General features: G+C 39.2%; 1 protein-coding gene and 1 non-coding gene across 2 annotated transcripts in view; one reads left to right on the top strand and one right to left on the bottom strand.

Annotated features, from left to right (window-relative positions):
• The window catches only part of SHCBP1 (SHC binding and spindle associated 1), a 42,580-nt gene extending 30,807 nt beyond the window's left edge, over positions 1-11,773 (top strand). Inside the window, exons 11-13 of the mRNA XM_045533337.1 lie at positions 8,699-8,785; positions 9,116-9,257; positions 10,759-11,773. Of these exons, the coding sequence (XP_045389293.1) occupies positions 8,699-8,785; positions 9,116-9,257; positions 10,759-11,084 (555 nt within the window). The 3' untranslated portion in view covers positions 11,085-11,773. The remainder of the gene's footprint in view (positions 1-8,698; positions 8,786-9,115; positions 9,258-10,758) is intronic.
• LOC123625570 lies at positions 6,979-7,084 on the bottom strand. The gene has a single exon (XR_006730576.1). It is a non-coding gene; the product is annotated as a U6 spliceosomal RNA (small nuclear RNA).
• Positions 11,774-26,634: the final 14,861 nt, after the last annotated feature.

Below are 26,634 nucleotides of genomic sequence, written 5' to 3'. Positions count from 1 at the left end.
ACTGTTGAAGAACATCTAGATTGTTTTCAGTTTTTGCCTATTGTGAAGAAAGCTGCTCTAAACATTCGTGTATAGGATTTTGTGTAAACATTGTTTTCATTTCTTAGGGGTAAGTACCCAGGAATGCAATTATAGGTTATGTGGTAGTTGCATGTTTAAATTTTTTTAAAGATAAAAAACTGCCAGAGTTTTCCACAGTGGTTATACCATTTTATATTCCTACTCGAAATGTTTGAAAGATCCAGTTTCTCTGTATCCTCGACAGCATTTGGCGTTTTCACTATTTTTTATTTTAGCCATTTTGAAAAGTGTGTAGTAATATCTCATTGTGGTTTTTTTTTTTTTTGAGACAGAGTCTCACTCTGTTGCCCGGGCTAGAGTGCCATGGCGTCAAGCTCACAGCAACCTCAAATTCCTGGGCTTAAGCGATCCTACTGCCTCAGCCTCCCGAGTAGCTGGGACTACAGGCATGAGCCACCATGCCCGGCTAATTTTTTTTTGTATATATATTTTTAGTTGGCCAGATAATTTCTTTCTATTTTTGGTAGAGACGGGGTCTCACTCTTGCTCAGGCTGGTCTCGAACTCCTGACCTCGAGCGATCCACCCGCCTCGGCCTCCCAGAGTTAGGATTACAGGCGTGAGCCACCGCGCCCGGCCTCTTTTCTTAATGCTTTTTCTGCACTGATTGACATGATCACATTATTTTTCTTATTGGTGAGAAGAAAATGGCAGGTTACATTGATTGATTTTCAAATTTTGAACCAGCCTTGCATCCCTGGAATAAACCCCACTTGGTCATGGTGTATAATTCATTTTATATCTCTTTATCTGGTTTCAGTAGCAGTAATACTAGCTTCATAAAATGAATTCTGAAGTGTTCCCTTCTCTTCTGTTTTCTAAAAGAGATTGTATAGAATTGGAGTAATTCTTTAAATGTTTAATAGACTTTTCCAATGAAACCATCTGGGCCCGGAGATTTCTCTTTTGGGAGTTTTTAAATTATGAATTCAATCTCCTTAATAGTTACAGGGCTATTAAAGTGACCTATTTCATATTGAATAAACTTTGGTAGCTTGTGACTTTTTGTGGTATTGGACCGTTTCTTCTGTGTTGTCACATTTATAGGTATAGAATTGTTTTGTAGTATTCCCTTATTCTTTTTTTTTTTTTTTTTTTTTTTTTTGAGACGGAGTCTCACTGTGTTGCCCAGGCTAGAGTGCTGTGGTGTCAGCCTAGCTCACAGCAACCTCAAACTCCTGGGCTCAAGGGATCCTCCTGCCTCAGCCTCCCAAGTAGCTGGGACTACAGGCACTGGGACTACAGGCATGTGCCACCATGCCAGCTATTTTTTTCTATTTTTTAGTTGTTTGGCTAATTTCTTTCTATTTATAGTAGAGGCGGAGTCTTGCTCTTGCTTAGGCTGGTCTCGAACTCCTGAGCTCAAGCGATCTTCCCGCCTCAGCATCCCAGAGCGCTAGGATTACAGGCGTGAGCCACTGCGCCCGGCCAGCTTAGATTCTTGATTTGAGACTTTTCCTCTGTTCTAATGTACGCATTTAATGCTGTAAATTTCCCTGTCAGCATTGCTTTAGCTGTCTTCCACACATTTTGATATGTTGTATTTTCATTCTTTGACCCATGTAGAGTTTAGAAGTTTGTTGTTGGCCGGGCGCGGTGGCTCGCACCTATAATCCTAGCACTCTGGGAGGCCGAGGCGGGTGGATGTATTCTATAAATATCAACTAGATCAAATTGGTTGATAGAGGTATTGAGTTCTTCTATATCTCTGATTTTCTGTTCTATCAATTATTAAGACAGGAATGTTGAAGTCTCTAATTGTGGATTTGTTTGTTTATCTTTTTCAAGTTTTTGTCTTTTTGTTAGTTTTTGCTTTACATATTTTGCAGTTCTATTATTTGACACATACTCATTTAGGATTGCTGTGTCTTTTTAGAGAATCAACACGTTTATCGTTATGTAACATTACTGTCTGTCTCTGGTAATTTTCTTTGCTCCAAAGTCTACCTTATCTGTTATTGATACAGACATACCTGATTTCCTTTCACTAATGTTGGTATAATATATCTTTTCCCTATCATTTTACTTTCAACTTGACTGTATTATTCTGTTTGAAGTGAGTTGTAGACAGCATATAGATGGGTCGTATTTTTAATCCATTTTGCCAATCTTTGTCTTTTCATTGTTATATTTAGACTATTTACATTTAATTGATGTTAAATCTCTAATCTGCTATTTTATTTTTTGTTTTCTGTTTGTTCTACTTTTCATTCTCGATTTTCTTTTTTCTGTCATCCTGTGGGCTACCTGAACATTTTTCAGAATTTCATTTGTTTTTGATTATATCTCTCTATAGCTTTTTTAGTGGTTGTTCTAGGTATTATATGTACATAATATCACCGTTTACCTGTGTCATCATTCACCAGTTCAAGTGACGTATAGAAACTTTGCCTCTCTTCATGTCTCTTTACCATCTCCTGTTTATAATTGTCTTAAATATTTCTTCTTTTTCTTTTCCTCCCCCGTTCCCCCTTAAATATTTCTTTTACATACACCTAGAACCACAAACGAATATTATAATTTTTGTTTCAAATGTCGAACATAATTTAGAAAACTCAAGAGAAGGAAAGCCTATTATATTTACCTATATTTTTGCTTACTGTGTTCTTTTTTTGCTTTCGGATGTTCTAGGATTCCTTCCTTTATCATTTATTTTTTGTTTAGCCATTTTATTAGGGGAGGTCTGCTGGTGACAAATTCTCTTAGTTTCCCTTCTTCTTAGAATGTCTTGACTTCCTCTGCATTCCTGCACAATATTTTCATTTGGTATAGTATTCTGGATTGATAGTTATTTTCTTCCAGCCCTTGAATAATACTGTGCCTCGTTCATCTGGCCTCTGTGGTTTCTGATGCTGTCAATCACGTTTTTTTCTGCTGTAGGTAAGGTGTAAAATTTTCATAGATGCACTCGACTTGCTTTGTTTTTTAGCTTTCCGAAGTTTAATTATGATGTATGTTGGCATAGATTTCTTTGAGTTTACCCTGTTTGGGATTTGCTCATCTTCTGGAATCTGTAGATTTAATATCTGTTGCCAAATTTGGGAGCTTTTAGTCATTATTTCTTCAAGTATTAGCTTCACTCTGTTTCTCTTCTCCTTCTAGGACTCTGATGACATGCATATTGGATCTTTTGTCATAGTCCAACAGATCCCTGAGGCTCTGTTCACTTTTCTTTTTTAGTGTATTTTCTCACTGTTATCAGATTGGGTAACTTCTATTGTTGTATCTTCCAGTTCATGGATTCTTCCCTCTTTTCTTTCCATTCTTCTGTTGAACACATCCACTGAGCTTTTTATTTCGGTTATCACATTTTCAGTTCTAAAATTTCCACTTGGTTCTTTATATCTTTTATTTCTTCACTGAGCATTCTTCATTTGTTTTAAGTATGTTCATTATTGCTTGTTGAAACATTTTTATCATGATTGCTTTAAAATCATTGTCAGTTAATTCTAACATCTCTGACATCTTGGTTTTGGCATCTATGGATTGTCTTTATTCACTTTGACATCTTTCTGGTTCTTGATATGACAAGTGATTTTCAGTTGAAACCTGGACATTTTGTATTGTGTTATGAAAGTCTAGATCTTCTGTTTTAACTGGGCTTCTCTGACACTACTACAGGAGGAGACAAGGTGGGGGATGGGAGGGCAACACTTGTTTCTCCCAGATGGAGGTAGAAGTCATAGTTCCCCCTTGGCTTCCATTGATGGGAGAGCTCCTTGTTACTGCTGGGTGGGGGTGGGAGTTCTAGCTTCCCATATGGTCTCCACTGACACTGATGTATGAGGATGGTCTTATTACCAGTGGGCAATAGTGAGAGTCCAGAATCTCCACTAGGCCTGCTCTGACACCATACTAGCGAAGAGGGGGTAGGTGCCTTGTTGCCAGGTGGGGGTACAAGTCCAGGCTTTCCATGTAGTCTTCATTGACACTGCTGTTGGGAATGCCTCATAACTGGTTCGTGGGGGTGAAAGTCTTGGCTCCTTGTTTGGCCTTCTCTGACACCACACCAGTGGGGGTGTTGGGTACCTGGTTATAACCTTGAGAGAGTGGAAGTCTACTGTCCTCTCTTGACCTTTGCTGGCACAGGTGGGGGTGCGGCCACTTTTATTCTATGGTGTTTGGCTGGAATAGAGCTATTGTTGTCTGACAGTTTTAGTTTTCTGTCTTTCTAGATTGCCTAGTCCTCTGGCTAGACAGAGCAGTGTTTTGGGGCTTTTTGGTCTGTATCTGTTGGTAGACTAGATTGTCAGCTTCTTTTTTTTTTTTTTGTTATGAGGATTTTTTAAGAATTTTTACTCATTTTACAAGATATTAAAAATGTCTAGAACATTCAGCTAACCAGTATAAGCACATGGTGAACACTCAGTAAGAGTTCAACATGTAATGATGATGCCACATCACATTTTATAGTGCTTTGTTGGCAGATAGGAGACATGTAATGTTCAGGAGTTTTGCAGGGTTTTGCCTTGAAGGAATCTATGAGCGTGTTAGTTCACAGACCAGAAGCTGCCTAGCAACAGAGGGGCATCTCACCAGTCAGGGGCATATGCAGGGCGACGCCTATTTCAAGACCTGCAGCCCAGCGCCTGATGCTTGTGTAAGACAGAACTCTGGCATGGGTTCACAGGTTAAGGACTGATCAAAGAATGCCAGCCCGGCAGACACCTGCAGCTGAAACCAATTAGCCTCAAGGACAGTTCCTACTTCACTCCTGACAACATGTCTCAGTTGATGAGAAACTAGATAAAGAAATATATAGCCTCTATATTTCTGTTTAGCTTTTCTGCTAATTGACAATTTTATCTTTACCTTGTATATTCAGCTAGGTATTCTTAACTTAGGGCTTAGAAGTTTATCTTAGAAAAATTTTGTAACCGATTGCTCACGTAGATAGAATTAAGGGAACTCTAGAAACTTTTGGGGAGCCTTGAAACCTAAATGAATGACATGTACACATAAATCTGTAACCACTGGCAACTAGTTGCTGCACCAATTAGTACTGATGCGGGACTTCACTCAGGGCCTCACAGCTCACGGGAATGCTGAAGGACCCCTGACTCTCTGTCTCTATTATTTCTCTATTTCTATTATTTCCAAATCTCTTGCAGCGATCCTGCCTGGGACCTGTTTTGGTGGGAGCGTAGCTAACTCCCAGCAGTGCTTGACAGTTTATGAAGCACTTCCACATATATAATCTTGCTAGCTGACTCCCAGGGAAAAATCATTAAATATCATTAAAAAACAAATCCTGGCTGCCACTCTCCCCTGAAGTATGCTACATAGAGCTGCCCATATACAAAGCAATTTCAAAAGAACTTGATTACAAATGAATGCCTATAATTTTGAATGTTTAACCTTGTGATTTTCTTCTTATTTTAATTTTTTTTTTTTTAAATTTTGATTGTCAGCTTCGTTAGCTCCAAGTCTGGGGGTTATGAAGCAAAAAGAAAACCTAGGAACCTTACTGCTTTGTTGGTATAATGCCTATGGTTTTGGTTGTAGCTAGCACGAGGAATTAGGGACTCTACTCCATTGTCCCAGAAGTGGCTCAATTGAGAGTCTCCTCAATTACTTTTTAATTGCCAAATTATCTGTTCATAATATATTTGGATTATGAATATATCATTTGCTAGGTGACAGCTGGTTTAAATTATTCTCCTTTTTAAATTTTACATGATTCCTGATAGTTTGATATTTACTTTTAACTATTTTGTTATATATGTATTTTTAGTGTAGTCATCCTGAAATCTTTTTTGCACATAATCCCAAACTGAAAATCTCTTAGCTGAGGGCCCAATTAGCAAATTTTTAAAAACCTCTTCGCAGAAGAATTAGGTTGGTGTGTACATATGGTCCAGTCATATGTAGAGGGAGAAGTAATAAAAAATGTTTTCTCATGGTATATTACTACTCCTAGAAAATTAACATATTAGGTTGGTGCAAAAGTAATTGCTGTTTTAGCATTGTTGAAATTTGCCCTTTGATGTTGGAATACATTCTTAAATAAATGTGTTTATGTTATACATCATTTTAATGCACAATTTCTCCCTTTATGGTTTTTTTTGCTAATGACTTATTACTTGCTGTTTATATTTATTTTAGACTATGGAAATGACATTAGACAAAAAGCAAATTCAAGCAATTTTCTTATTTGAGTTCAAAATGGGTCATAAAGACTGGTCCGATGATAGTGGGTTATCAGAACTTATTAACATTAGTGTCACTAAGGTTAGTCTACAACCCCACACTGCTAAATTTGACTGGCTTAAAAAAAAAAAAAAAAAGAAGAAAACAAAATGGTTCATAAAGCAGCAGAGACAACTGGCAACATCAACAGCACATTGGCCCAGCAACTGCTAGCGAACGTACAGTGCAGTGGTGGTTCAAGAAGTTTTGCAAAGGAGACGAGAGCCTTGAAGATGAGGAGTGCAGTGGCCGGCCATCGGAAGTTGAGAGCAATCATTGAAACTGATCCTCTTACAATGACACGAAAAGTTGCTGAAGAACTCAGGGTCGACCATTCTATGATCATTTGCCATTTGAAGCAAATTGGAAAGGTGTAAAAGCTTGATAAGTGGGTGCCTCATGAGCTGGCCGAAAATCAAAAATATCATTGTTTTGAAGTGTCTCCTTCTCTTCTGGTATGTAACACAACGGACCATTTCTTGATTGGATTGTAGCGTGGGAGGAAAAGTATATTTTATACAGTAACTGGCAAGGACCAGCTCAGTGGTTGGGCTGAGAAGAAACTCCAAAGCACTTCCCAAAGCCAAACTTGCACCAGAAAAAGGTCATGGTCACCATTTGGTGGTCTGCTGCCAGTCTGATCCACTACAGCTTTCTGAATCCTGGCGAAACCATTACATTTGAGAAGTATGCTTAGCAGATTTTTTTTTTAAATATGGAATGCTTCACGAATTTGCGTGTCATCCTTGTGCAGGGGCCATGCTAATCTTCTCTGTATCTTCCAATTTTAGTATATGTGCTGCTGAAGCGAGCATAGCAAATTGTCGAGATGCATTGAAAACTGCAACATCTGCAGCCAGCATAGGTCAACAGAAAGGGCCCAGTTCTCCACAACAAGGCCCAACTGCACGTGGCACAACCAATGCGTCAAAAGTTGAATGAATTGGGCCACGAAGTTTTGCCTCATCCACCATATTCACCTGACCTCTCACCAACCAACTACGACTTCTTCAAGCATCTTAACAATGTTTTGCAGAGAAAACGCTTCTACAACCAGCAGGATGCAGAAAATGCTTTCCAAGAGTTCATTGAATCCCGAAGCACAAATTTTTACACTACAGGAATAAACAAACTTATTTCTCATTGGCAAAAATGTGTTGATTGTAATGGTTCCTATTTTAATTAATAAAGATGTGTTTCAGCCTAGTATAATGATTTAAAATTCATGGTCCAAAACCATAATTACTTTTGCACCAACCTAATACATGTGGTAGATGTGTCATAAATTGTTATAGCAACTCTTCTTCATTTATGATATTGTGTATTAAATTATTTCCAAATGGTTTCTTAAGTAACTATAACTATAGAGGTTTGAGTAAATCATTTTTGCTTCCCAAAGGGTCTCGCGTAGCATTAGGAAATAAATTATTCCTATTACTGTTACTTTTTTGTTGGTACCATGTGGTGCCAGGGGACGATGTGACAGAATTGGACCATGTTTGAATCTTTCTCATTATTCTGTCTAAATGACACTTGAACTAGCTTCTAATTTTAACATGCGTAGTAGTGGAGGCCATTGTTTAACTCAGAAGTGATTTTTAAGTTGGGTTGGGGTATTTTAAACCTGGAGTGTTTTTAAAAACATGAGTCTTGTTTCTACCCTCAAATTCCAATATTTTACTAAGCTCAAATTCTGTTCTCCAACTAATTGAGTATCTCTGAGAGAATGGCCATTTTACATAAGTGCATCTTTGAACAAGATTGTTAAATAACTTTTTTTTTTTGGCAGAATCAGAAAACTGACTTGTCTAGAATGAAAGAGAATGGAAGAGGAATCAAATGTTGACGCTCTAAGCCAGTGTTTGCGTGGGTGTGTGTGGTTTTTGAAAGTGGTAAATGATCAACAATTTTCTGGAAATGGAACAAATCGAAATGTTGATTAAAAATACCTAACAAAACTTATCTATAAAACACTTTATCTTTGGCTGGCCGAAGTGGCTCACGCCTGTAATCCTAGCACTCTCGGAGGCTGAGGCAGGAGTTCGAGACCAGCCTGAGCAAGAGTGGAGACCCCGTCTCTACTAAAAATAGAAAGAAATGATCTGGACAGCTAAAAACATAAAGAAAAAGAAAAATTAGCCAGGCATGGTGGCATATGCCTGTAGCCCCAGCTACTCGGGAGGCTGAGGCAGAAGGATCGTTTAAGCCCAGGAGTTTGAGGTTTCTGTGAGCTAGGCTGACGCCACGGCACTCTAGCCCGGGCCAGAGAGTGAGACTCTGTCTCAAAAAAAAAAAGAAAAAAAAAAAAACACTTTACCTTTGTGGTCTACATTTATACTGTGTTAAAGGCTAGGAAGTGATTGTAATAAACCTCCTATAGTCCTGCCTTTTAAGAAATGATTGTCATTATCTCAAATTGTAACTTATAGGGTGCTGGTATAGAAATATACCCTGGGAGTAAGTGTGTCCTGACTGACAATGGGATCCATCACTGCAAGGAAGGGATCCTCATTAAGGTGAGTATCTGCTGAAACACCCTCTTTGCAAAGGTTAGAATGATTTCACCTAAGAAAATATGCTTTCTTAAATTCCCACGTTGAATTCTGTTTCCAGATTTTGAAAAGCATAAACAGTATATAAATTTTAATAATATAGGGAATACTGTGTTGCCTATAGATTTGCAGAAATGACAGAGGACTACTATGTCACTCAACTCAAAATGTGCTACAAGATATTAATAAGCATAATTTTTCCACCTTATTTTTATAATAGCATGAAAAAAGATTTTTAAAGCAGGCAGTGTTGAATATGCCAGTTCCTTAAAACATTTGTTTTCAATGTCATAGGACTTTTTAGATGAGCATTATGACATCCCCAAAATATCCATGGTGAATAACATCGTACATAATAATGAAGGTTATGGTGTTGTCTTAGTGAAACCTACAATTTTCTCTGACCTGCAAGAAAATGCCCAAGATGGAACTGAAGGTATGCTATATTTAGTAATTTTTTGTATAAAAACTGATCTAATTTACTTTATTTCAACATTAAACTCTGATTAAGGATCTGAATCTTTCTCCCCTCCTTAAAAACAATGGCTAGAATATGCATGGGCATGGAGAGAGAAAAGCTTGGTAAAGCCGTAACATTATAGAATCTCAAGGTAAAAGAAACTTTCAAGATCAACTAGTTCAACTGTTCACTCAAAACCCTGATAGTGTGTGGTTTCTGTGGTCATACGGTTCCCTTTTTGTCATGCTTGGTGTCTGTGCATGTATAGAACAAGGATGGGCATATGACAGCAATGGTGGCTTCTGTTGGCGTTTGTTGAGGATGGAGGCGAGGAAATGAACGTGCCGGGTTGAAGGCTGTGTTTGCTGAAGGGCATAGTGGAGTTTCGCTCTGTTTTTTATTGGTAGAAGTAAATGCTTCCGTGTCACCTGCCTTTAGCAGCAACAGTGAGCAAACTTAGTCAAAATTAGTGAATTTCAAACCATGACACAGATCACTATTAAATCTCAGTCAGAGAGAATCATTAAACATCTATATGGGTGATGAAAGTTTAAAGCAGTTTAAAGAGTAGTCCTTGTCATCCGTCAGGATAAGCTCCAGTTATATCTGTGAGTTCGTTATTTCCTCACAGCATGAAATGTCAGCTGGGCAGGATTCTTATCTGTAAGCTCTGGTGGAAAACTCTGCTTCCAGACTCATTAATGTCATTCATTGGCAGATTTCATTCCTTTAAGTTGTAGGACTGAGGTCTCTGTTTTCTTGCTGGCTGCTGGCTGGGGTTCACGCTCTGCTCCTAGAGGCTGCTCTCAGGTCCGCCACGTGGCCCCCTCAGCAACAGAGTGCTTCCCTTAAGGCAAATCTCTCGTGCTTCGAATCTCTCTGACCTCCTCTTCTGCAACCAGCTGGAGAAAACTGATTGGTAACCTTAATTACATTGCAAAATTACAATGCAAAATCCTTTTGCCAATTAACAATCATGAAAGTTAACACCAGTGGGGATCATGGGGCCCATCTAGAATTAGCTGCTAGATTAGGAGTTCATTTAAAAAAAGTAGCAATTATGTTCATAACAGTAGGTAGGAAAAAAAGAAAAAAAAAAACAAAAAAAAAAAAGGAAAAAAATAAAAAAAGTAGCACTGTCTTATTAACCTTTGCATCCTAGCTCCTAAAACAGTGCTTAGCAGATAGTGCATATCCAGAACTTGTCTGTGTGAATGAGATTCTGGGATGGAAAGGGTAAACAAAGAGTTCAAAATTGGTGATCCTGTATGAGGGTCAGGAAACCTTAGCTTGAAGAGCAAGGCAGCTGCTTGTTGAGATTCTTTTGGCAAAGAATTTGTAAAATCCAGTTAAATGACAGCAGGAATCCTTGGCAGAAAAATTTCAAAGCTCTAACAGACGATGTAAGAAATATATGTTTTAGTTGAGTTAGTTTATATATTTAACTGTATTTGTTATAATTTGTTTGTTTTTCCAGAAAGTAAAGTGTTTAAAATTCAGACAAGTGGAGAGGGAGATGCAACTGAAAGAGTGGATCTAGAAGAGCTGATTCAGTGTGCAGCTGGCAAAATGGAGCTCTCTGCAAGAGCTGATCTTTCTGAGCAAGTTGAGGGAAATTGTGAAATTATAAATGAACTAGTTGCTGCCTCCACACAAAAAGGCCAGATGAAGAAGAAGAGGTTGAGTGAACTGGGGATCACAGAAGCTGATGACAACTTAATGTCACAGGAAATGTTTGTTGGAATTGTGGGGAACCAGTTTAAGTGGAATGGGAAAGGAAGTTTTGGCACATTTCTTTTCTGACCACAATGATGTAAACAGATAGCAAAATATTGGATTTTATACATGCTGCCCTAAGAATCACTGCTGCCATTGTAGTTTGCTTTATGTGTGTATTTTATATTTGATATATTTGATTGGGCTTGAGTGAAATGCAGGTTTATTTTTATTTGCAGGTGTTACATGTAAAGCACTCTCTCTTTATAAGAAAGATCATAAAAACACATAGAATAGAAAATATTTAGAGACTTCTTATCTGAATGGCTTGCTTTCTTAAACACATGGTTCTCTCATAGTAAGCCTGTTAGTAACTTTCTGGTGTAGTTACACTTTAATCTAGCACTTCAGAGAGGAGAAGGAAAGGCTGAGAATGCAAGACAAGTGCATAACAATGCAATAGGTGTCATGTGTGTAGTGTTCTTAGAGTTGTCTTTTAATCCTAATTACAGCAAGTCTGATTTCCACACTGTATTTGTATAATACTTGCCTTAAAATACTTGCTTTTATGATTGGGAAGTTATCTGCCTAATCAGACTTATTGAGAATCTGAGTGGGATGCATTTTTATGTTGAACCGTGCAATCGTCAAAATAGCAATAGATAGCATAGCAGCTTTGATACAGAATGAAATGTGTTGTTCGGAGCTAATGTGTATGTAGAGCATTTTCACTGTTGGTGAATGTGAATGATTAAAAAGAAAGTATTTTTCTATCACCATAACAGTATTTTGATCATATTTGTTACACAGTCCAAATGATTACTATACAACCTATGTCAGCTACATGTTCTTGGTATCATATTGTAAAACATAGCTTTTAAAGTGTTTCTATCTTAAGAGTATATGTGACTTAAGAGTATATGTGACTGATTAAAATTATAGTGATCAAGTAAATAAAATTGAATCTTGTTATATTTTTCCAAACCCATATGGGCCATATGTAGCAAATGTGAACGTTTGAAGAACACATAATATTTTGGTATCTTTTTAGTGTTTCAGAAGAATATTACATTTTTTCCACTAAGTGTGGTTATGTTTGTTTCTTAAATTTGAATAAATAATAACTTATTTTTCAGATGCTACTAAATGTGGAAAGATTTATTTTAGATTTATGGTTTGACCAATGTAGGGTTTTTTTTTTTCTTCTTTTTAAAAATCCTGTTGCAAGGTTTATAAAGCAATGCTGATTAACTGTGTATGAGCTTTAGCCAGATATTGATTAAAAACCATTTCGTCAAATGTTTTTGTTTTTATCAAATTAGTTTTCCAATTGAATTTCTACTTTACCTTGAAATTTAGATTTTGTATATTCTCTTATAACTTGCTAGAGTGTCAAGAGAATGATAATGTAGCTAGGTAAGTAAAGTTAATACCGTCCTTGTTCCTTTTATAGCATGCTAGTTTTTCAGATTTCATTTCTATTTTAGTTTAAATATAATCTTATATTAATTTTTATTCATGTGATCAGTTATTGGTAAATAGGCCTAATATGTTCTTATTTAAGTTATGTAGAATACATTTTGCCTCAATCATGAAAAATTAAACATCTCAGATGACTTAGTATAAGGAGTATAGAGGGAGCTCTGGAGGGATGTGGATTTGACATTTGAGATGAAAACACTGATGTGGGAAAAGGATGGTCTTCTGTGTTGGGTGGGTTACCATGTGTCCTGTCCTTATGGTCTGTCCTAAGTGTGACTTTGAATTTATGGCAGTTACAAAACTCTGTACCTTGTCTTCCATAAAACCGGTCCCTGGTGCCAAAAGGTTGGGGACTGTTGCTCTGTAACACCGAATATTGTCAATTTAAAATTTAAAAATGCTTCTTTGATGAATGAAAAAACATTTTAATTTGTTATTTGTTTGATTACTATTATCTGATTTATTTAATCATTTGCTATATTTATTGTTTTGAAAATTGCTTGTTTATATCCTTTGCCTATTCTGAGTTGTTTGACTTTGTTATTGACGTATAGGAGTTTTATGTAGTGTGGCTTTTAATCCTTTAATACTAAAAGTATATATATGCCTTTTATATATAAAATAAATAAGTAACATACTTGTGCAATATACTCATATCAATATATATACTTATAAGTATGAAATATATTCTTGAGCTGTCTGAGCTTTGTTTATGGTATTTTGTTTTGCTTGAGTTTTTTTTTTTTTTTTTTTTTTTTTTTGAGACAGAGTCTCACTCTGTTGCCCGGGCTAGAGTGAGTGCCGTGGCATCATCCTAGCTCACAGCAACCTCAAACTCCTGGACTCAAGCGATCCTTCTGCCTCAGCCTCCTGAGTAGCTGGGACTACAGGCATGTGCCACCATGCCCGGCTAATTTTTTCTATATGTATATATATATATATATTTTTTTTTAGCTGTCCATATAATTTCTTTCTATTTTTAGTAGAGACGGGGTCTCGCTCTTGCTCAGGCTGGTCTCGAACTCCTGAGCTCAAACAATCCTCCAGCCTCGGCCTCCCAGAGTGCTAGGATTACAGGCGTGAGCCACCACGCCCAGCCTGTTTTACTTAAGTTTTAATTGTAGTCAGAACTACTTTTTTGGATCTTGTGACTTGTTTACATAGGGCTTATCACAAGATTTTAAAAATATATTGTTTTCTAGTAAATTTATAATCTTGTTTATATTTCTATGCCATCTGTAATTTGGTTTTGTATACTGTATGTTATAGAACTATTTTTCTCTAAGTGTCTAGAGAGTTCTCTTGGTACTGTCCATTGAATCATCCATTATTTCCCTAATTACTTGGATTCATACTAAATCCTCATGTATGTCTACTGCCCATCCTCTGGCCTAAATACTCCTCACTAGTAATCTCCAGGTAAATGTATATTCTGCTACAAGGATCCAATCACTCGCACCCAATCAAACTTGACCAGAAGGACTGTTTCCCAGCCATCTTAAAGTAGCAAGCTGTTTTCCCTAGTAATTACTTCGGGGAAAATGTAGTCTCACTCCCACTCCATTCTTATTTTTAATAGCTTCTTGCTATTGAGTTTAAAAAAAAAATCAGCTTTTATCAGTTTTTTTTTGATACAATAAACACAATCACCAACTTTAAGTATACAACATCTGGATCTTAACAAATATATCCAGTTGTGTAACAGCCATCACAATCACAATTTTGAAGGTTTTTGTCACCTTTAAAATTTCAATCCTTTTCCTTTGCAGTCAGTCCCCTCCTCCAACACTTAGACCTGGCAACTATTGACCTGCTTTCTGTTGAGAGTTTTGCCTTTCCTATAGTTACATATAAAAGAAATGACTTTGCATATAGCCTTTTATGTTGATCTCAAACTTTGTATAATGCTGTTAAAATTCACCTATGTTGTTTCATGTGTCAGTAGTGTTTTTTTTTTTAATTGACTTTGTGTGGATATTGAGCATTTGTCCATTCATTTGCCAGTTGATGGGCCACTTGGGTTGTTTGTAGTTTTTGGTTATTGTGGTTAAAGTTGCTAAGAATATCTGGGTAAAAGTTCTTATCTGAACATATACTTTATTTCTCTGGAGGTAAATAACTGAGTGGGATTGCTGGGCTATATAGTAAGAGCACATTTTATTAGAAAGTTCCAAATTGTTTTCCAAAGTGGCTGTCCCATTTTGCATTCTTACCCGCAGTATAAGAAATTTTTAGTTGCTCCACATCCTTGCCAACACTTGTTATTGCCAGTCTCTTAAATTTCAAGTATTCTGTGGATATGCAGTGATAGCTCATTATGGTTTTAATCTGGATTTCCCTTAGTATTTATGATGTGTAGTAACTTTTCATATGCTTATTTGCTATTTCTATATCTCTGGTAAAGTATTTATTCAAATCTTTTGCCTGTATTTCCCCCCGGTAAATCAGGTTGTCTTCTGGAGCTGTAAGTTTTTTTAAATTCTAGATACAAGTTCTTTATCAAATGTGTGTTTTACAAATAGTTTCTGTCTGTGGCTTGGTTTTTTATTTTCTTAGTATCTTTTAAGGAGCAGAAGTTTAAATTTTGATCAAGTTTAGTTTATCAATATTTTTTCCTACGGTTTGTGGTTGTTTTTTTTTTTTAATTTCAAATTATTACGGGAGTATAGATGTTTTTGGTTACATGGATCAGTTTTGTAGTGCTTAAGTCAGGGTTATAGGTGTGCCCATCATGGAGATAGTGTTTATTGTACCTGTTAGGTAGGTTTTCGCCCATCTTCTCCTCCTGGTTTGTGTTTTTTATGTTTTATCTGAGAAATCTCTTTTCTCCTTTTCTCTTTTCCTGACTTCTTTTGGATCGAGGGTTTAAAAAGTTTTTTTTTAAAGGAATCATTTTTATCTTTATTATTGGCTTATTAGCTATACCCTTTTTTTTTTTAATCAAAAAATTTTTTAGTTGTGCTCTAATGCAGTAGTTCTCAGCTGGAGGCAGTTCCCCCTCTCCTCCCCCAGGATGTTTGCCAATGTCTGGAGACCTATTTAGTTGTCACAACTGGGGGTTGGGTGCATCTATTGAGTAGAGACCAAGTATGCTACTAAACATCTTACAATGTACAGGACAACTCCCCACTATAAGGGCTCAAAATGTCAATAGTGCCACGGGTGGAGAAATCTTATTCTAGGGCAGGACTCAGGAACTCTTTTCTGTAAAGAACCAGATAGCAAATATTTCAGGCTTTGTATGATATATATAATTTCTTATCTCCTTTCCTGCCCACCCTTTTCCAAAATGTAAAAACCATTCTTAGCTTCTGAACTATAGTCAGCAGACTGGATTTAGCCTGTGGCCAGAGCTTGTTGACCCCTGCTTTAGGGTTTATAATATATCTATACTACCTTCAAATATTTAAGAATATTTTATCACCTTATATGTAAGGCCCATTTCCCACCTTCTATCCTTATGCTAAGGTTTGCTTTTTTTTTCCCCTTGTGCTAAGGTTGTCATATATTTTACTCTTTATATATATTGTAAACCTCTCAATATGTTGCTGTTATTAATATTTTTGTTATAAACTTTTATCCTTTAAAAAGATTTTAAAATATCTTGTAGAATATTAACATATTTACCATTTCTGGTGTTCTTTATTCTTTTGTATAGGTCCAAATTTCTATTTAATATCCTATTCCACTTGAATAACTCCCTTTATCATTTCTTTTGGTACAAGTCTGCTGACACTTGAATTCTTCCAGCTTTTGTTTGTCTTAAAAATGTCTTCAAGAGTTTCATTTTATCACTGGCCAGCAATTTCATTATCATGTGTCTTTCCATTGTTTTTCTTTTTTTTTGACAGAGTCTCACTCTGTTGCCTGGGCTAGAGTGCCGTGGCTTCAGCGGAGCTCACAGCAACCTCAAACTCCTGGGCTCAAGCGATCCTCCTGCCTCAGCCTCCCAGGTAGCTGGGACTACAGGCATGTGCCACCATGCCCGACTAATTTTTCTATATATATATTTTTAGCTGTCCAGATCATTTCTTTACTATTTTTAGTAGAGACGGGGTCTCACTCTTGCTCAAGCTGGTCTCGAACTCCTGAGCTCAAACGATCCTCCCGCCTTGGCCTCCCAGAGTGCTAGGATTACAGGCGTGAGCCACCACACCCGGCGTGCATGGTTTTTTTATGTTTATTCTGCAAGGAGTTTTTTGTACTTTTTCACTGTATGAGTTTATTTCTTTGGATATTTCCTATTCCACCTTTTCTCTCTTCTCTCCTTCCTTGACTCTAATTATATGCATGTTACTCTGTTTTTTATTTTGCCCACAGGTCACTGATGTTTTATGCATTTTTCAATCTTTTTTTCTTTTTGGATAATTTCTATTACTGTGTCTTTGAGTTTGCTGGTCTTCTGCAAAAATAAACTGCTGTTAAAAATCATCTATGCCTGGATTGACTCCAGACTAGTTAACTCACATAAACATAAGTATTCTCTTTGGAAGTGCACCAAGTGATTTTAATGTGCAGCCAAGTGCTGAAAAACATCGTGTAATACTCTAGCCCTATGTTATTTTATCAAGCTGGCACGGAAAAGGAGCATAAATGTGCTAAAATAATGCCCCCACCAGCTTGGTCTTTAGACCAAGCAATAATGGGAGACTCAGACTTACATGCACCCACAACCAACCCCGTGAGTGAACCTTAAATGATTCCACCTCTATGTTCTACGGAGATTGTCTTTAGAATCTATAGAATCAAAACTGCTGGCTGAATGAGGTATTCATACATTTCCACAAGCTCTAAAGCAGTGTCTTCTGAGAGCCTCCTACATTCCTGCCACTTTCCACATCCTCTGTGTCTTCAAAAACTGGTTGTGGAAAGAGACACAATCTCTTTTTTCAAGCCTTCTAGGTGTAACAAATACTATAGAAAAGTACCTGTAGACCAACATTCATATTTTGGGGAAAATGATGTAGCTTTATATTGTCAGTGTTTGCTTTTTATTCTCAGATCTTTCCACATGACATCATGCAGTTAATTTCATAGTATGAACACTTGTCTCACCAGTCATATCGGCCTCCTCTCCAGAAAAGCTTTGGGGTGAGTGTTCTTCGCCTGTTGCAGCACAACGCCATCAGCAAGTCAAGTCATTGCATTCCACAGAGCCTGGCGGAAACCTCCCCTGTCAGTTGCTGAACAGTCAATTACATTCTGGACAGAAGCGTTTTACACTGATTAAATAACAAATTACAGCCGCTGATTCTGCTTTTCAAATTAAGAGACATCTATGTAATATAGAATTATGTGACTTGTCTTAACAAAATGTTATTTAAAAGAACAGAAAATGTGATTTAGAGGAAAGCTGTGTCCAAGACAATGTGACTTTCTAAAAACAAGGAATAGAAAATCTTGTTAGCCTTTCTAAACCCCTAAGATTGAAAGACCCCAGGGAACTGTAAGCTCTAACTTAATATCGATACTAAGTTGAAAAGCCAAAATGTTAATTTCCTTCAGCACTGGAGAGGATTTGTCTCACTGGACAATTTTGTACATAAACACCAAGTCAAAAATAATTCTCCAGTGACTTTGAGCATTTTACCAATGACAACAGATTTGAAATGCATTTTAGAAGCAATGACAGGGAATTAAATAGATTTCTAGTGCTGTAAAGCTTAATATTACTTCAGAAAGTGTTAAACTGTCTGCTCATCTTCCCTGCAGCTCATTTGGTACCTTGGAAGCACTGAAGAAAATCTAAGTGCAGGAGCACCTTATTAATAATGTCCTGGAAGCCACATCAATGGTAGTAAGCCTAACACCTTCAAAAAGTTTTTGAGAGTTCTAAAATAAAACAGTACGTGAGTTCCTAAAAGCCTTAATGGAAAATATCAACAGCTATCACCTAGAAAGCTGCATGTAGTTTAAGGGTCAACTATAAATTAGGGATATTTGATGTTGCAATAATATTCACAAGTACCTACCATGCATTATGCTTGCCATGAAAGTAATGCAAAGATTCTAATGAGTTTTTAATTGCTTGCTAAATTGTTCCAATTTTATTCAAAATGGCTTTTGAAGAGCCACACACCAAGATTATTTCCAGCATTTCAATGAGAAAGTTGTCAACCCACCTGGCCTGAAAGTAGTAAAAGCTGAACTCCAGAAGTATACAAGCATGGTGAGCTCACAAATTCTTAGTAAGGTAGAATTTTATTTGCTGATCACCCTTGACCTCACCCAAACAAATGGGTCACTCATGGGGTTGGTTGCGGGTGCATGTAAGTCTGAGTCTCCCATTATTGCTTGGTCTAAAGACCAAGCTTGTGGGAGCATTATTTCAGCACATTTATGCTCCTTTTCCATGCCAGCTTGATAAAATAACACAAGGCTAGAGTATTGGATGATGTTTTTCAGCACTTGGCTGCTGCACATTAAAAGCACTTGGTGCGGTTCCAAAGAGAATACTTAGTTTAGCCCCGGCCCCCAACCCCGTACCCACTGGGTTGTGAGTTAACTAGTCTGGAATCGGTCCAGGCATAGATGATTTTTAAAAACGCCCCCAGTAGAGGGGGTATTCTAAGGTGCTGCTAGGACTAACTACTGGTATAAGGGAGGGAAGGTATGCAGCAGCAGTAGTACCTCAATACTATTCAGAGAACACAGGTTGTGGGCTGTGCCCTGCATCATCGGTTCTTAACATTGTTTTGGTATTCTGCAAGAATGATGGTGTCTGGTTAATATTCAAGTCTAGAGACAGATTTGCTAATCCTTGATCTAACTTCTTCACAGTTGTTACATTGTTGCTTGGTGGCCCTGTTTACAGAAAGCCAAGGTTTGAATATCTAGAGTTGTATGAAAATTCCTTTCTTCTGACTTCTACCACCTATTAGCCATGTGACCTTGAACATAACGTAACTAACCTTTCTGTGAATGTTTTCTCATTTGAAAAATGGGAAGTATATAGCTTTGCTTACATGCTTAGAGTTGACTTCAGAAGTGTTTTTTAATGTCTAAGTCTCGTAACTAAATATTCCTATGATAATGTCTGAGTGTTTCCCAGTGACATATCTGAAGAGTGCTCTGTGCTACTGGGTGTTGTGGGAGAGTAAAAGATGTAAAACAAGAAACCTTTGTAGGTGGGGAGACTCCTACCCAAAAAGTCCATACTATTTCGCATTAAGTGTCAAATGATCAATCAAGATACATAGAGGAAGAGAGTGCACTGTAGACTGCTGGTAAGGTGATCAAGTCATTCTGGTTTGTCTGGGACTTTCCTGGTGTTAGCACTGAAAGTTCCAGGTCCTAGGAAACCTTTTAATCGTGGGCAAACCAGGAGGGTTGGTCACCCTGCAGTGGTTAAGGAAAGGTTGGCAGTGGTTGGAGTGTGCCTTGGAGGGGTGGTGGTAAACATGACAATTGCCTCTCTACTGAACAGAAACATACACCCACCCTGTGACTCAGCAGTTCTGCTTCTGGGTATGTACCCATAAGGAGTAAGTAAGTACATAGCAGCATTGTTTATAGCAGCCCTAAACTGCAAACAACCCAAGAATGTATACACAATTGTGGTATACAATTGACTGGACTATTACATGCAACACATGGGTGAATTTCTCAGATATAATGTTGAGTGAAAGAAGCCAGATGTACAAAAGATCAGAATTTCTATGGTTTCTTCCATATGACAGAAGCAAGAATAATGAGGGGCTATGGATTATTAGGAGGGGGCTTGAGGGAGACATCTGGTGTGCTAGAGAGGTTCTATACCCTGATCTGGGCGGTGGTTATATGATTGTGTACACATATTAATATGGAAACTCATCGAGCTGTTCACTTAAGATTTGTGCACTTTGTTGCATGTATTATTTTTTCAAAAAAAATTTTGTAAAGCTACCATTTATTGAGCCTGTGTGCCCTGCACTGTGCTAAGCATTTTAATCCTCACAATAATCCTATAGGTACTGGCCACTTTAGGCCCAGAAAAGGTAAGGAAATTTGAACACTATGCAAGTGTTTCTCAAAAAGTGTTTCAAGGAATAACAGTTCTGCAGGTGTTATCTGCAAAAAGGGCTTTATGGTCAAGTAAGTTTGGGAGACCCTGGGAATAAAAGGGTTAAATATAGCTCTTTACTGCAGGATTAATATACCAATGTGCATTTGAATTCCTTAAGGGTGGGATAGAGTAAGCAACATTTCTCAAATGTACTTGACCACAGATTTTTGGAGTAGGGGGAGAATGTCAGAGGACTTAGGAAACACTCTGCCATTTAAGCAGAGGCCCTCACTGGGAGAGCTGTGTGGCTGCAGTCGTGTGGTAAAGGGGTAAGAAAGCAAGCCGCGAGTTAATTTGGGATACAGCTGTAGAGTTTTGAATGCCAGGCCAGAGACCTTGAACACAGGGCAATGACATTGAGAGTATTCTGAAGAGACTTATTTTCATGAGCACAGTGACACAGAGGGGCGAGAAATAGAGGTAGGGTCTTAATTAGGAGGCTTCAGTGAGGTCTAGGAGGAGTCAATCCGGTGTCATTTTCCCTGTTACGCTCCTCGGGCTCGGGGGGCTGGGGGGCTCACTGACCGTCCTGCTGGAGGTGCTTGCGCAGGGACTGGACAGCCAACCAGCAATTCCCACACAGCCAAGCAGACACTCACAATTCAATCATCCAGGGCAGGAGTCGCGGGCAACGCAGCCCCCGGAGGCTCGGGAGACCCGCCACTGGCACGTGGACGGAGCGAGGTCGCGAGTCCCCGGGCGGCTCAGCGCCCAGCGGGCAGGAGCCGCTCAGGATTCCTGCGGGCAGAGTCCAAAGGCACCTCGGACGCTGCCAGTCTCTTGCTGCTTTTAGCATTCTCGGTAGTGTGTTCGCTGTCGCCTTAGTCTATCATACATTTATCGCTTTGAAGAAAAACAGCTTTACTGTGACTTCAGTGCTCACATACGTTTATCAGTAAAGAAAAGCAATTTTACTGTGGGCGTAATGCCACCTAATATGAGTGACTCCATTCTGAGACATTAGGATCACAAATCATTATGACGTCAGTCAAAAAGGACCCAAGCCGGAGGGCACAGACTAGCGATTGTGCTGCAGTCTCAGGTATCAAGTCAATAGTCATTTTCTAAGAAACGTTTCACTTTTAATCTCAAAAGACACCCAGTCCCTGTTGTATTTTAAGTTACTATGTTGGTGGTGTTTGGGTTTTGTTTTGTTTTTTTTTAAGTTTGACTTTTTTCATTATCATTTAACCTATTCTCAAAAATCACCAGTTTTCTTAAGAAATGGTTCCATGAACTTGTTCCAGAGTTCCCGTCCCCTGGGCAGGGCTGGTGGCCAGTGGGGTGGATGGAAAAGGTGTCAGGTAGATTTGAAGTGGATCTTGTCTGTCTCCTGTCGAATACGGAAGAGCTGCAGGACATGAAGCCAGGATGAGGTTCCCCATGAAAGGTTTTTCTGGCCTTGCCCGGGGGCTGCTGTTCACTAGTGAGCGTGCTTTCAGAGCTGGCTGGTTACAAAGCTGGCCCTCGAAGGTTATGAAGAAGGGAGCTCACAATTTTTAGTGGGAAACAACTTAGCCTGGCAGATTTGGGGGCAGAAGATCTGGACCCCAGTTCTGGATTCTGTGCTGCCTGGGCATATGGCCTTGGGCAAATACATCCACGTTCGCTGGACAGTTTCTGTTACCTGTAGAATGGGAATAATGGTGCCTATTCTGCCTCTTTTCTATATTCACCAGAATAAATGAGGCAACGTCTGTGCTAGTGCTCTCTAAGCCTGAAAGCACCATGCAAGTTTATGTTACTGTTTCCCTCTTGATTGGTTCTACGCCTTTTCTTTCTCGTCCTTTTTGGGCGTTAGTTTCCCATTTGTGTCTATTGGTTAGTTACTGGTGATGGTGATAAGTCCTCAATAAAAGTTGGCTGGCATTAACCATGTTCCAGGAGCTGAGCTAAGAGCTTCATTTATGTTATCTCTCTCACTTAGAGCTACGGCTGGTGGGACAATTATTAACTTCTTCATTTATGAAACTGGGCCAATGAGTCTCAGAGATGTTAGGCCACCTGCTTTGGGCCACACACCTGGAAGTCAAACCCAGAGCAGACAGGCTCAAGAGCCTAAACTCTTACCCCCTTTATTGCCTTGCACTTGGGTCAGACCTGACTTTAAGAAGGCAATTTGGCCAGGCGCGGTGGCTCATGCCTGTAATCCTAGCCCTCTGGGAGGCTGAGGCGGGTGGATTGCTTGAGGTCGGGAGTTCGAGACCAGCCTGAGCGAGACCCTCTCTCTACTAAAAATAGAAATAAAAATTATCTGGACAATTAAAAATATATATAGAAAAATTTAGCCGGGCATGGTGGCGCATGCCTGTAGTCCCAGCTACTCAGGAGGCTGAGGCAGTAGGATCGCTTAAGCCCAGGAGTTTGAGGTTGCTGTGAGCTAGGCTGATACCACGGCACTCACTCTGGCCCGGGCAACAAAATGAGACTCTGTCTCAAAAAAAAAAAAAAAAAAAAAAGAAGGCAATTTGGAGTCTGGGAAGGAGCTAAAACAGTGATTTCCTACCTCCATTTGGGGACAAAGTGGACAAGTTAATTGGGACTCCTTCTTTACCACACCACTTTCTGTTCCAAGTCCAGCTTATCCTCAAAGAGGTTACATGTGGGCGTAAATCTGAGTTTTCTGCCATGGGTGAAAGCTCATAATGTTAAGACTTAGGGATTGAAATTGCTACTGTGCCACTTTTCATCTTTGGGATATAGACTTAAGTTTCAAGTGTCTTTTTTGAGACCATAGAGAAAGTGCAATCCCTGGATGAGTGGAGTAGGACTTTGGACCCAGCATGGAGATTTAGAAGGACAGGAATGGAATGATGAATTAGAAGATGTTAAGTCTAGCTGGCCATCTCTAAGGATACTTTTTGCACAAGAAACAGTGCAAGAGGCCGGGTGCAGTGGTTCACACCTGTAATCCTAGCACTCTGGGAGGCCGAGGCAGGTGGATCGTTTGAGCTCAGGAGTTTGAGACCAGCCTGAGCAAGAGCAAGACCCCGTCTCTACTAAAAATAGAAAGAGATTATATGGACAACTAAAAATATATATAGAAAAAAATTAACCAGGCAAGATGGTGCATGCCTGTAGTCCCAGTTACTTGGGAGGCTGAAGCAGAAGGATTGCTTGAGCCCAGGAGTTTGAGGTTGCTGTGAGCTAGGGTGATGCCATGGCACTCTAGCCTGGCTAACAGAGTGACACTGTCTTAAAAAAAAAAAAAAAGCTTAAAAGAAAAAAACCGTGGCAGTGCCTTGGTCATGTGTCCATACTTAGGCTGCAGGGAAGGCTGGAAAAACAAATAACGTTTTAAGTTTCTATAGGAGAGGATATTTCTGCCTCAAAGATGGTGGATTCCACAAACTCAGGAAGAGACTGTAGAACTGGGTGCAAAAAGTGTGAAAATAAAATGTCTACTATTGGCAAATTTTGTATGCCAAAGATCATTGGGTCATGGACCTGGATGAAATTAGCAAAGGGAGAAGATTGGGAGGTTTAGGACTAAGCACAGGAACCCCAACATATAATTGCCACATTGAAGACTTATCTGTGGAGGAGAATGACAAAGGACCCCTGGAAGCCCAAGAAGCAAACCAGCAGGGCCAAGTGTGCTGAGAATAGTGGAAGAGAATGCTTCAGGATGCAGGAGTGGCCAAGAGTGTGAGAGGCTGCGGAGAGGCCAACTAAGACAAGTGTGAGGACAAAAGTTTTTTGAAGGTTCATGTGCTGTTTGAAAAGTTCTGTAACAATCCGACATGAGTATTCAACTGTTAACGACAGTACTTTCCTATCTTTTTAACCCAGTCTGTAAAGTATGATGTCACCTCTGCAAAGAACCAGGTGACATTCCTTAGGACATCAAGATAACCTCTGCAAGGCTATGCAAAGAGCTAAAGTGCTGATATGTTCCTGCTCCTTGCAAATTGTCATGGACAAAGAACATTTTCTGGATAAATAGCTGCATGACAGGTGCCAGAAGCTGTGCCAGTTGCTCCAGTAGAGAAGCCACAATTACCATAACAGCACTTGCAGTTGGAACCACAACCTGATTATTGTAAATCCGGCAGTGATTTCCCCATGACTCAGCTACCTTCTTCACAGGCTATTTAGGCGACTGTCAGTGGGGCTGTGATCAGAATCAGCGCTTCTTCACTTTCCAAGTCACTGTTGGTGACTTGTCCCTTCAGGGGTGGGGAGTGGCTTTGGGTTCACTCACTTAATGAAGAAGTTTCCTCCAGGTTTGTCCAACCATAAAAGCCCTCACCCCACATGGCAGGAGCCAGTTGCTGAGGACATCTATTCCAATGACACATTTAGGAATGGGGGAATAACCACTAGCATGTCTGCAGACCTGTGAGCCCACTGTGAGGACTTGGGCCACAACTCCTGCAGTCCTCTAATATCCAGAAGCCCCTACCTTAAGCAGGAGAAACAAAGGCATTTTGAATATCCAAGTACACGTGCTAACTCAAAATCCAGTATTAAGTAGCACACTGGAAGGATGAATATCTCCCCTTCTCCAGTGAATGCCTGTCTCTTTAGGGAAGACCTGGAAGAAAACTGCAGCATACACTTGAAGCCACGTCACAGGGAACTTCCTCAGGAGGATCTGGGATCCTCTGCAACCAACATACCTCAGGTCTGTGACTCAGCTTCATGAGAGACCATGATTCCCCACTGTGATGATTTGGTCGGGCCGACTGAGGATGGGAACCAATTCTTTGGCATTCCTTGACATTCCTCCACTTGGGAGGTAGCCTCCATGTCCCCTCCCCTTGAAACTGTGCAGACTTCTGAGAACTTAACTAAAGAATACAGTGAAAGTGACCTCATGCCAGATTCTAGGCCTAGATCTTAAGACACTGGCAGCTTCCACTTCCTGTGTCTTAGAATACTCCCTTTGGGGAAGCCAGAAGCTATATAAAAGTACAACTACCCTGAGGTCACTGTGCCATGAGGAAGCCAGAACTAGCCACATGGGGGCTGTGTTCAGGGAGCACTGCCCACCAGCCCCAGCTTCTGCAGCCATCTCAGCCCAGCCACCATCTGACTACAGCTACCTGAGAGACCCCAAGCAAGAACTGTCCACATTCACACCCATTAACAATCAAAAACCAGAAAATAACAAGTGCTGGTGAGCATGTAGAGAAGTTAGAACCTTGGTGCATTGCTGGTGGGAATGTAAAATGGTGCAGCTGCTGTGGAAGACAGTATGGTGATTCCTCAAAAAATTAAACATAGAATTCCCATATGATTGAGCAATTCCACATCTGGGTATATACTCAAAAGAATTGAAAGCAGGGACTCGAACAGATATGTGTACACCTGTGTTCACAGAAGCATTATTTGCAATAACCAAATGGTGAAACAACCCAAATGTCCATGGATTTATCCATTCAGCAAAATGTGGTATATGCATATAATGGACTATTATTCAGCCTTATAAAGGAAAGAAATTCTGACACATGCTACATCACAGATGAATCTTGAAGACATTATGCTAAATGAAATAAGCCAGTTACAAAAGACAAATATTGTATTATTCCACTTATATGAGGTACCTAGAATAGGCAAATTCATAGACACAGAAAATAGAATGGTGGTTGCCAGAGGGTAGGGGAGGGGGGATGGAAAGTTAGTGTTTAATGGGTATATGCGGGGAGTTAGCTACGCTCCCCACAAAAGTTCCAGTCCCTCAGACAGGGGTCGTCGCAAAGGACAAAAAAATAGTAGGAAACAGAAATAAAAATAATACACAGAGCCAAAGATATAGTTTATAAAGTAAAGATTTATGAAGATAGATTAAAGCAGGGTGCCCAGAAGGTTACATCTCTTCCCATGGAAATGCAGCCCAGACTGAAGTTTTACACAGATACTTATAGCACAGGTACAGGTTTTCAGTTGCCAAGGGCAATGGGATTTACATAATAGGTAGTTTGGTTTAGGGTCAAAGTCTTCTAAAAAGCTACTACAGATCCTTCAACTAACTCTATCTAGGTGAACAATGAGTTATAAAATCTTCTAAGGGCAAACTTCTAAGTTTTATGATAAGGCTATTACTTTAGCAAAAACAAAGACATTGTGGCTCTGGTTATTGTGTATTAGAACAGAGATTTTAGAAGT

This window comes from Lemur catta, chromosome 20 (genome assembly GCF_020740605.2).
Source record: "Lemur catta isolate mLemCat1 chromosome 20, mLemCat1.pri, whole genome shotgun sequence".
NCBI classification, from domain to species: Eukaryota; Metazoa; Chordata; class Mammalia; order Primates; family Lemuridae; genus Lemur; species Lemur catta.
Note: the sequence above shows the minus strand (reverse complement) of the source record. Positions and strands in the feature narration are given on the sequence as shown.